A 12,213-nucleotide genomic window follows, 5' to 3' on the forward strand; every position below is an offset into this window, starting at 1 on the left:
ACCAAATCTGCTTAACAAAACCACTCTTTATATAATTTATTGCTTTGGTATTCTTTGCATTACGGTGTCATGGAAGGATTGAATAGAAACATGTGAAATCATTTGTTCATTTATTCATTAATATGTTGTCAAATTCACTTTTCTATACACTATGGTGTTTATTCCATTTTCTGTACTATTAGATATACATACTTAAAAAAATATTTAACTTATTTTTATGAAGAAATTAAATATTTTCTGAAAAAGAATCGTTTTACTATTGTTCTCTAGCAACAAATCTGAAACAAGTCTCATCCAACTCAACTAACTCATTTAAATACCTTTGCTCCATGGCAATTTGTCTAAAGATCTAGTTTACACAATTCTATTCTACATAACACTGTTTTACTTTGTTACATAATATATAGTTAAAGAACATTTTTGTAATAAACATGTTTCTCTTTTGATATGATACAGAACAAGTTTTTCACACTTCCCAGTAATCACTCAAATATATTAAAAATGTATCCTTCTTTAAAAGGCACACACATTTACAGGTTCAAATCTTTATTGTTTCAAAATTCTACATGTCTTTTACAATACAATATTGTTATTTAAACGACCTTTAAATGGTTAATGTACAATGAATATCTTCTTTTCTGAAACTGAACCATGAATTACGATTTCATCAATATAATTATTCTAAACAGAATAATAAAGATGCTGGGAAAGTTTAAGAGCTGCATTTGAAATTGTCAATAACACAGACTCTTCCCTTTAGAACCTAAGTGACCAATCTGTTGAAAGTGCTTTTGAAGATTGCTGATTATGGCTGACCTTAAAAATCAGTCAATCAAATTAGAGTTCCTTTTTGTTTTGAAACATCAAAGGGCATTTAAAAAAATAAATGAAACAATTTGCTTTAGTAGTCTACAGAGGCAAACTCAAATTTATGATTATCTGCATGCAATACACTCCTCTTTAAATAGTTTTGAAGAATTTATACATTTTATAAAGAATGTGTTAAAGAGTGCAAGTTTTCTGATATTGATTTCACAATAGGACAAATGCTGGTAATAATAACTAACATTTAATATCTAGGTTCGAGCTTATGTATATGTAACAGGCAATTAATATGGCCAATCATCAGCCACGATGCACAGGGTATGCCCTTTGAGAAAATAAACTAGTTTGGTCCACATTTCTAGAGTTATTTGGATAAAAAAAAACAAAAACAAAACCATTTCAATTCAGCCAAGGGTTTTGATGAATTTATTGTTCCTACAATGTGGCCAGTTAAAAAGTAAATGATGTACATCAATGAAGTATATTGTCACGTTGACTTTGTATAAAAAGGTGGCCTGCTGTTTTTAGAGTGATGAATGAGCACTGTAGGACAAATCAGAAAAAATCACAGAATGTATTAATGTCTTCCATACGTTATACTTTCTTATTCCATGACACAGCTTTCACTCTGTAAAACTTCGTCCCCAAGGGAACTTTAAATCTGTTTTGTGCCTAAGCAGAAAAGAAAAAAGAGAATCACTTAAACGAGTAAACCAAATTACATAGGTACTGTCCTACCGTACTACTCAATGCTAGAGTACTGGGGGAGGGAGGTAGAAGTTTTTATCACAATATACAAGATCCACTCCTCACCAGGGGAGAATATATTGAGCACTAATACTGATGGAAGAAGGAGTTGGTAATCATTGCTAAAGAATATAGTACAAAGTGAGCCCCATGTCATTATTGTAAGTGTCAAAGAATCTCAATACTACAGTTTAAGTTCTATTATTTTGGAGCAGAGGGGCCCCAAATTACAGTGAGTTAGAAAGAATTCTTACTAGATTTCACTGATTCTATAGCACTGATATTTCTGACATTACAGTCAGGTGTACTTTTAGCCATCAAATATTTTACATTACCTTTCTTTAATGGAGGTAGCATATGAGAATAAGAAAACATCAATTCTATCTACAAACAGATTCCCTTTTAATCACCAGTTATGCTATGTTCTGTTTTTTGCACATGAAAACACCAATAACTTAACAATAACAGTACAGAAACTTGTAGTAGTTTTCCTGTATAGGCTGATGGATTGTTGGTAGTCTACTTCTATTATTTAAAGATAAATAACATAAATACTTATAAAATTGCTGATTCAAACTTACACTCATTGAATTCAAGGTCTAACTCAAGTGAGCTAAAGACCAAGGACAGCACTACTAATGATTTTTATACAAAGCAGTATGAGACTCTTCTTTATAATTCCCAGGTTTATATCATATGATGTAGTTGTTACCTTTTTGGCTTGACAGTATTCTTTTTCCATTACTTTTCCAAGTACCCAGGGTCTTCTAGATGCACCTGAAGCTATTGAATCAAACTCATTAATTTCTTTTTGAAAGGACACACAATTACTTACGAAAACATAGCTAAATGTCAGAATCAAAACAGACTAATAAAGTTCTCAGGAGTGAAAGAATGTGTAAGACTTTTAAAACTGCTGAAATCACTGAAGTGCGTAACAATTTATTAAAAAAAACTAAATTCATTTTACTTTTTCAATCAGTAATTTTAGCTTTATTTACTCATTAAATTCAGATGGTAAGCTAAATCATAGAACCAACAAAGTTCAAGAAATATAAGTAATCTATGTACAAATCCAACAAATAAATCTAGGAATTCCAAATTAGCTCAACAGTGCCCTCTACCGAAAGTGCTAACACAGATGACCTTTTCCATTTCTGAAAGCAAAGTAATGCAGGCAAAATTTACTTTCTAGGTTCAAAATAAAGGGCAGTGCTTTTATCACTAATGCTCAAGGGGCAGGAACTGTATCTTTCTCACATCTGTACACCACAGTGCCTGGCACGGCAGTGTGAACGTAGTTGGTGCACAATAACTAATAATTGGTGCATAATAACCCTTTTAAGGGTTAAGAATCAAAGAAATTCTAGAAGGGTAGTACTTGTGTGAAGAGAAAATGGAAAATGTGGAGGACACAGGATCAAAAAGCTAGTCCTTATAGAGTTAAAGTGTGACAAGCTAAGAAGAGGTAAATACTCATTTTCTTTTTAAATTCATCAGAAGAGAAGGCGTCAAAAAAAAGTTGACTTCAAAAGTATTTGGCCAATAAATTATCTGTTCAGGCTAAAGACTTCGAGATTCCTAAGAGAAGCCAAAACTGACTTTTTATTCCATAAACACAATTTGACAAGATATAAATGAAAGATATTCTGAATAAATCATCAGAATTGAACACATATAGATACTATCACACGATAGAAAGATAAAAGCTCCAAGATATGGAATATATGCTGAAGAGCAACATAGTACTTCACAGACAATTCATAATTTCAGAAAAGAATCATCTAAAACTAAATGCTTATGTTTTATGTGCAAGGAGTAATGACAACCACTGTCAAACACATAAAAACAACACAGGGGTAAGGTAGCATTATTCCAATTGCTCTCCTCTGTTCTGTATTTCTCAAAAAAAAAAAAAGAGGGACCATGGGATTCCAGGGGAAAGTAAAATGGTTAAATAAAGTCTTTTCTGCAGGACTTTTGAGAGCCTTTAAAATGGTAATGTGCATTGTAAATCTCTAAGAGTACGCAGTGAGTGTTTCCTAGATTTAAACACTGAACTCCTCCTATTCTTAGAAAATGTACACTGAAATATTTAAAGATTAAGGGCCATAATATAACTTAGCCTCGTATGGTTCTGGAAACAAAAATGTGCACACATTTGTGTATATAGTCATGTGCTGCCTAATAACATTTTCTTCAACAATAGACTGCATACATGACAGTGGTCACATAAGATTAGTACCATATGGCCTAGCTGTGTAGTAGGCTATACCATCTAGGTTTGTGTAAGCACGGTAGGGAGGGAAGACATTTTCCTCTACTCTTCTAGGTTCTCCTGGCTGGTCTAAGAATTGAATTGGCATGAAACAGGAGAAAAACAAACAAAAGTTTAATAACATGTATACATGGGAGAAATCCAAGAAAACCGAGTAACTTGACAAAATGGCTGAAACTCTCACCTTAAACACCCTCCTCAGCTCAAGACATAAGAAGCTGTTGGGGGTGGGAAGAGTCAGAGACTTCAAAGGGAAGGAAGGCAATTCACAGATAGGTGAAAAGTAGTAAACATTTGGAAAACAAATGATTATTTGTCCATACAGAAACAGAAGAACACAGAGGGGAGCCCAACAAACAGGCTTTTCTAGGTTCCTCCGTGTCTGCTACTCAGTTCATGTTAGGCTAAGGTGATAGCTCCCTTCCTGAGACAGGTTTTTTAATCTGAATTCTATTAGGTGGTTAAGGGGGAGGTAAGCAGAAAAACTTTCCGAGTCTTTTGTTTCTTAAAATAATCAATCCAAAATAAGACTCATGTTAAAGAGAGACATTTTGGGGTGGCAAATTTTGTTCCCCTTCTGTATACTCTATGATGTTCAAACAACAGCCAAATTGCCTAATGATGCATTTTTCAGAACGTATCCCTGTCATTAAGTGACACATGACTTTATTTATGTATTTGTACATCTAGACATACACATGTAGAGATAACGAACGTGGGGCAAAATGTTAACAATAGGTAAATCTGGGTAAAGGCATATGGGTTTTTTTCGTACTGTACTTACTATTTAACCTTTTGGTGAATTTAAAAATCATTTTAAAATAAAAATTTTAAACAATGAAAAAACAAAAAAATCAAAGAAAAAAAATCAAGTTCATTGTTTTCAAGGTACAAAACCAGTAAGCTATAAGTCTCTTTTCATTTTTCACAGTTACATAGAAACTGTACATCTCCATGGACATTCTATATAACCCACCGCCAACAGCCATGGAGTAATCATGTGACATTGGCCTAGTTCAGGAATTGGTATTGACTATGTTGGCAACTCATTCCCAATAGGGACATCAATCTAAATGGAGATATATTCTTGTTTTGTAATAATTCTATTTAGGTTACGTATTCCAGGGAATCTATTCTGTTCTTTTGGAATTCTTTGAAGATCAAAGTAATAGAAAACAGACATTATAATTTAGTATATTTTAACAAAGCTTATGGGCGTTTTTTTAAAAAATGAAATTAGTGATAAGTTTAATGAAAAACAAGGTGGGATGATAAATAGGATAGAAAAGACATTGTATAATTTAAGAGAAATTTTTGTTTTGCCAAAAAAGACAATGCTTTTATAAACAAACATGTATTAAGCTTAAATAGGTTGTATTTATATGAGAATTTTAACAATACAATTCTGCTATTGCTAGGGTATGAGATATGTGGACCCAATTGCATTAGCTACATTCTAGTTTTGAATTGTCAATAGAATCCAGGAAAATAATCTAGATAATGCAGACTTATAAAAAACAAGCAAAAAACCCCCCAGATTAAGCAGAGTTCCCTCTAAGTGAGTTAATTCTGATATAATTGGACAACAGGGGAGAAAAATCTTTAATCTAGTCTCTCCATTCCAGGTTTATTATTTTAGTTATGGATGTGACACTTACCACCCTCACCTGGTTTGAGATCCAGGGCAGGCAGAGACTCTGAATGCAGAAAATATAAGGTTGGACTAACAGTAAATAATACATAATTGTCGTGGCGTTCATCTAGGATGATGAGTACCAAATCTCCCACCTGAAAACTGAATAAAAGATGTGTAACTTTATTGCCCTAAGAGTTACTATCACCCTACTCTGCAAACTTTAAGTATATATTCTGCAATGCTCAACCATATATTCAAATATCAATGCAACATTAAATTGCACATTTGCATGACATATTTATTTTTACTCTACCCAGCTCCTAATGGGAGTGATGTTCATATACAGTAGATGTTCAAAGGATGAAGCCAGTGACTGTCAAAGACCACAAGCTTTTTAAAATAAAATTTCCAATACTATCTGCCATTTAGAAAAACAAAACAAAAAAACGCTTGGATGAGGGGTAGAAAAAAGACCCATTATAGTTTCATCTAGTCATAGAAAGAAGGTATTCCTCTTAATCTTTCATTTTATAACAAGAAACATATATTCAGAAGGAGAGAATTTATTTATAGTCACAGTGGCAAAGAAAGAACTATACACTATTTCCCCAGTCTCCAAGGATAGTGTTCTTCAATTTGAAAGAAAAACGAACTGAGCTAGCTTCATGTACTTCTAATTAGTTTCAAACAAATAAATGGAAATTACCAGTTTAGGGTGAAGGCCTGAAAGAAGGGAGTAAGAAAAGAAAACTGGGTACAACTTGCCTACCTGCTTTGAGTGCTGATTCTTCAGTCTTTTTTTTTTTCCTGAGGTACAATCACCCTGAGCTAACATCTGTTGCCAATCCTCCTCTTTTTTCTGAGGAAGATTCACCTTGAGCTAACATCTGCTGCCAATCATCCTCTTTTTTCTTTTTCTATGTGAGCAGACACCACAGCATGGCCACTGACAAGTGGTGTAGGTCCATGCCTGGGAACCAGGCCAGGACGCTGAAGCAGAGCACACAGAACTTAAACCACTAGGCCACTGTGGCTGGCCCTCTTGAGAGTCTTTTTTAGAAATGCTGTTTAAAATATCAACAGGCCGTGAAAATTAATCTCGGATTTCTCAGCTGTCAAGGTAATTTAGTTTAGTAGGTCCTACGTCTGTTAAATCATCAAAATGACTGGAGAAGCTCCAAAAATACTTGTTGCCTACCTAACAAGAAGCAGCAGGCACTGTTTTGGGTAAACACCAGACGATAATACATTAAAAAAGGTAGATGTGGCCTCCCTCAGGCAGTGTTTTTTTAGCTCACCTCTCCCTAATCTTTGAAAGACGTGAGTTGATTTGATTCGATTTGATTTTACATACTGCTGGTAGGTAAAGATAAATATAACCCAGCCCTTTCAAATCACTGAGTAAAGATAAAGGTAAACGTCAGTAACCACAGATATCAGACAACCAATTTGGTCGACAAATCTATTACAGACAAAGTAAAGGGTCTCTTAAAAAAATATTTTGTTTACTAATTTTTGTCAGTCCTGACAGGTACAGACAACTGACAGTACTCATGAGCTGCTAACAATGTTTTCTTTATTATTCCAGAGACCTTCCTTTCAAATAACCCATGCCCAAAACCAATAAATTACTATGGAGTAATTTGGTCTAGGAAGACTGACTATTATTCAACTAATAAATTTAATAGTGCATTATGAATTTGTAGCATATTAATAAAATGAAGTGTGAAGGAAAGGAACTCTTTTCCTTCAATAATTATTGTCAGTGGACAATAAAAACAAGGAAACACTGCAACTTAAAAAAATAAAGACACTCCAGTCTAAAATGGGATTAAAAAGAGGTGGAGGGCCAGCCCTGATGACCTAGGAGTTAAGTTTGGCACGGTCCTGGCTTTGGCAGCCTGGGTTCAGTTCCCAGGTGCAGACCTACCACCACTTGTCTGTCACTGGCCATGCCATGGTGGCAGCTCACATACAAAAAAAGAGGAAGACTGGATGTCAGTGTAGGGCAAATCTTCCTCGACAGAATAATAAATAAATAATAAAAAATAAAAAAAAGAGGTGGCACTAGATGAAAAGTGAATTAGAGTCAAAAAAGCTTCAGTAATATTTATGTGTAAGTGATAATTAAAGCTGTAGTAAGAAGGACTTGGAATGCAATCCTAACGTTCCCCAAATAATTTAGAAAAACCTTGCTTTTCAATAAAAAATTTTGCTACTAATAAATACACAACACTCAGCTCAATGAACCTGGATTTGAAGGATTATAGCCTTTGAAATAAATTTTCATTAACAATTCAATACCATTCAATTCAGTAAACTTTTTTCACAGAAAAAACAAAAAATATAATACTTACTCTCTAATAGCTATCTTTTCAGAATGCCTTGAGGATACCGAAGACATGCTCTGAGACATCTAAAAAAAATGAACAGTTCATAAAGCTGATACAATTAAAGCACTACCTGTATTTATTAGGTCCTTAGTACAAAAATTTCTTTCAGTGTTATACACATTCACATCTGTGTCCCAGCTTTTGGAAAGACCAAACTTACATGGATCATTAATACAACTCCTCTCCTTCAACAATTACTTTTAGTGGACAAATTTACCTATGTTTTTACTTGTGTTATTTTCTTAATCAAATACGGCTGGATTAAAAACTAAATATTGTACTTTATTTATGATTACATATTTAATGTTAAAGATATCACATGGAAGGAGACTGACATTTCTCAAGAAGAGTTTGAAAATTTTAACACATCAGTTTCAAATCTTTCCTTTTGGCAAAAGAACAAACCAAAAAACTCTTCAGAAAAATCTTATTCAAAAGCCCAATATCAAACTAGGAAAAACAAACAAAAATACAACACCACTCTGGTTGAAATAGGGTTGGGAGGGTAAAGTTCTGAGAGTTGGTAAAGTTCCTCCTCTCTCCCTTCCAAGCTAACTCCTGAGATGCCTAGTTTAAAAACCGGTTATTCTGAGCAAGCACTAAATAACAGAAGGGTGTGATTGCCACCCATTTCCTCTCCTGATAACAAGCACAGTGGAATGGGACATGCTAACTGCTTTGTTGTTGCCTTAGCTCAGCTAGGACTGCTTGCTCTTCAAACAGGCTTCAATCCAAGTGTCCCAAGGTCTTGGGGCCAGAAAGGATGGCACAGATACCTATTCTTCCCAAGCAGAGTGGGCCCAATGCATAGTCAGACAAATCAAGTTCAGATAAACGGAATTCTGTTTGTTTATTAAGTCTAATTTTGATGCTCAGAATTTCTTCTATTTCCCTCTGAACACTATCTGGAACAATGTAGGGTCTCAATTAGCGTTCAAAACAAAAGGAAAAGAAAAGAACAACAACAACAACAAATACCGAACAGGAAGGCCTCAAAGTATAGAGCAACTTGTTATCAAAATCATCCAAACGGGGCCGGCCCAGTGGTGCAGCGATTAAGTGTGCACATTCCGCTTTGGCGGCCCAGGGTTCGCCAGTTCGGATCCCGGGTGCGGACACGGCACCGCTTGGCACTCCATGCTGTGGTAGGCATCCCACGTATAAAGTGGAGGAGGATGGGCACGGATGTTAGCTCAGGGCCAGTCTTCCTCAGCAAAAAGAGGAGGATTGGCAGCAGTTAGCTCAGTGCTAATGTTCCTCGGAAAAAAAATCACCCAAACGGTCTATATGGTACAAGTGAAGATGTCTGACCATCCATTTTTCAGACTATATTCAACTTTATTTAGATTTTTTTAAAAAGGTTAAGTTTTCCATATGTTTGTTATAAACGAGGGCTTAGATGTGAGGAAACAGTATGTAAATACAGTTGTAAACCGATATATAAATATGATTTACATTGAGCCATCTCTCTGGGTGGGAGTGGGATACTCTTTGGATCAGAAGGGCAAAATTCTTTCATTCATTAGCATTTCCCAGGCTTCTACTGTGTACCAGTTACTATTCTAGGTGCGAGGAATACAGCAGTGAATAAAACTGACTAAAATTCTTGCTTATATTCTATTGGGGATACCGCATAAAACACAATATTGAGTGAGTCTGGGATAGGCAATTCTTCTAAGTCTTCTTGAAAAATGGTTTACTCTACTAACAGCAATAGCAAATGGCCTTATGATTACTTTGGTGATAAATTAATGATTGACAGTCTAATGACTATAGGATACGTGATTTTTTGCTGTTCAAGAAAGGCATCCTAAAGAAAGCAGATGTTTCCCTACAAGATGCTTTATTTTTGAAAAGCTCAATTCTAATATCTTAAAACTTTTCAAAAGTATTCAACACAGGCCTTAAACTGTTCCTATTTCCTTGTAAATTATAATGATTAGAATTTGAAAAATGAATTGCTTTATTAAAGCATATAAGATTGATTATAAAACTAACTGTTCAAGAAACTGGTTAAATTCACAGGTTAGAGTAAAGCCAAGGTAATTCAAAAGACCACAGAGGGTCTCACGCAAGGTGTCAGGTTCAAATACTTTCAGTTAAAAAAAAATTCAAAAAAGGATAAATTAATTATGCACACATATATTAACTGTGTGAATCTTCAAAAGGCTTTTGAAGAGTGGCTCTAACTTATTTACTGACTTAAGAATCCTAACTTGATGGTACAAACACATATAATTATGGAATCCTAAGAGATTATAGCTTATTAATAACCAGAAAAGACTGTCTTGATTTTGTTGATTGCTTTAAAAATTGTATTAGTAAGGTCATTCATTTGGTCAGGTCTACAGTCACAGATGGTTAGTCAGACCTGATGTCATCACTGTGAGAATCAACAGTCAATCAATGACCAAAATTGCTCAATGAAAACTACTAGAAATAAATTAATCAGGGGCTGGCCTGTGGCTGAGTGTTTATAGTTCCATGTGCTCCACTTTGATGGACCAGGGTTCACAGGTTTGGATCCCAGGTGCAGACCTACTCCACTCATTAGCCATGCTGTGGAGGCATCCCACATATGAAAAACAGAGGAAGACCGGCACAGATGTTAGCTCACAGCTGATCTTCCTCAAGCAACAAAAGAGGAGGATTGGCAAGGCGTGTTAGCTCAGGGTAAATCTTCCTCACCAAAAAAATTAATCAGTCAATCAAACCATACATCCTTCTGATGGTAGATCTTAATAATGAAATATAATGCAAAAAAATTTTAAATGTAAAGATCAATTGGGCAAGAAAAAACTTACCAGTCTTTGATTTAACCGCTTATTTTCTTCTTCTTTCAATTGTAATGTCTACAGGGGAGAAAAAAAGAGACCTGTGGTTTATCCTTATACCTACTCAAATCTAAACACAATGATTGTCAAAATTTTCTTAATCTTCAGATGAATGTTCGGTTCTAGTATGACAGGTTAGTGGGGGTATTCTTCTTTATGGATCTTTTCTGACTGTTTTAATTATTTATGGGCTTAAGAGAGAATTAGAATAATTTTAGGTACATTTACTTAAACCAAGGGTTCTCAAAGTTTAATATACATTGAAATCACTTGTGAAAATTGTAAATATGCAGTAAATATCTGAGATCTACCTCCAAACACTCTGTTATTAGGTCTGACCTAAGAGAAGGAAGCTGCAGTTATTACACACGCCAGTTGATTCTGACGTAGATGATCACACAACCCTTTAATAACAAAAGAACGCATGCTAGAACACAAACTTGTACACTTCTGACTTTGGACAATTAAGCTTGTAAAGAACAAAAGAAACCATTGACAATCCTAAAAGCCTACAGAATGAAAAGTAGTCTATGAAGAAAAAAATGTTAAATTTGAATCAAAACTACATTTTATCTGATAGTATGACTGGGAGGAGACCTCTGACTGCCAAGTTTTTCCCTGTTCATTTCAATTAACCTCTATAAAAAACATAACTTTCAGCTAGCCCCAGTGGCCTAGTGGTTAAGTTCAGCACACTCCACTTTGGTGGCCCAGGTTCAGTTCCCGGGAGCGGACCTACACCACTGTTAAGAGCCATGCTGTGCTGGTGGCCCACATACTAAGAAACAGAGGAAGACTGGTATAGATGTTAGTTCATGGTGAATCTTCTTCAGCAAAAAAAGAAAAGCAAAAAAACAGAACTTTTCTTCTTCATTTTCACGTATTTTATTTTTTGTCCAATTCTAGAAAATATTTAAAACTTTCTTTGAAATAAATATGTAAAATTCATATTTATAATGTTTTGCTGAATTCTGAACTTTATTGAATAAAACCATTATTCCATATATTTACTTCATAAAGACCATCAACCTTTTTCTCTAATACAGACTTCATTTACTGGGAAGACAGGACAAATAGGAGGCTTGAAATACTATTGTCAATTGTTTAGCTGCTTGGATCAAAAATGACAGGATTTCTCAAAACACCAACTACAAAAATAACCATTAAACAAAGATCTAATTTATAAACACAAACACAGTATGTCTTCAGCATAAGGTTTAACAGTATCCCCAGAGTGAACATATTAAATATTGTATTTCAAGAAAACAATTTACTTACTCGTTCTAATAGCATTATCCTCTGTTTTTCTTCAGATAGCATATGGATATTTTCTCTAAGAGAGAATGATTTATTTTAGTTTAAGTCTTTTAAAATTTTGGACTTTACATTCTTCACAAAATTTTGGAAACTTAACTATTAATACAGGGCACTCAAAAAATTGAAGGGTTTGTACTAAATTTTCAAAAGCAACCTGTTTAAGTTAGGATATATTTCAATGGT

General features: G+C 34.5%; 1 protein-coding gene across 4 annotated transcripts in view; it reads right to left on the reverse strand.

The window, feature by feature from the left end:
- Positions 1 to 529: 529 nt before the first annotated feature.
- The window catches only part of RB1CC1 (RB1 inducible coiled-coil 1), a 90,111-nt gene continuing 78,427 nt past the window's right edge, over positions 530 to 12,213 (reverse strand). For 3 of the 4 annotated variants that reach the window (XM_046641703.1, XM_046641704.1, XM_046641705.1), the window contains 6 exons: positions 11,992 to 12,046; positions 10,684 to 10,731; positions 7,844 to 7,902; positions 5,509 to 5,645; positions 2,285 to 2,355; positions 530 to 1,497 (listed from right to left, as the gene is read on the reverse strand). In XM_046641703.1, the coding sequence (XP_046497659.1) occupies positions 1,420 to 1,497; positions 2,285 to 2,355; positions 5,509 to 5,645; positions 7,844 to 7,902; positions 10,684 to 10,731; positions 11,992 to 12,046 (448 nt within the window). In that variant the 3' untranslated portion in view covers positions 530 to 1,419. The remainder of the gene's footprint in view (positions 1,498 to 2,284; positions 2,356 to 5,508; positions 5,646 to 7,843; positions 7,903 to 10,683; positions 10,732 to 11,991; positions 12,047 to 12,213) is intronic. The other variant, XM_046641706.1, reaches the window with a different exon arrangement.

Source organism: Equus quagga, chromosome 16 (genome assembly GCF_021613505.1).
Source record: "Equus quagga isolate Etosha38 chromosome 16, UCLA_HA_Equagga_1.0, whole genome shotgun sequence".
Taxonomy (NCBI): Eukaryota; Metazoa; Chordata; class Mammalia; order Perissodactyla; family Equidae; genus Equus; species Equus quagga.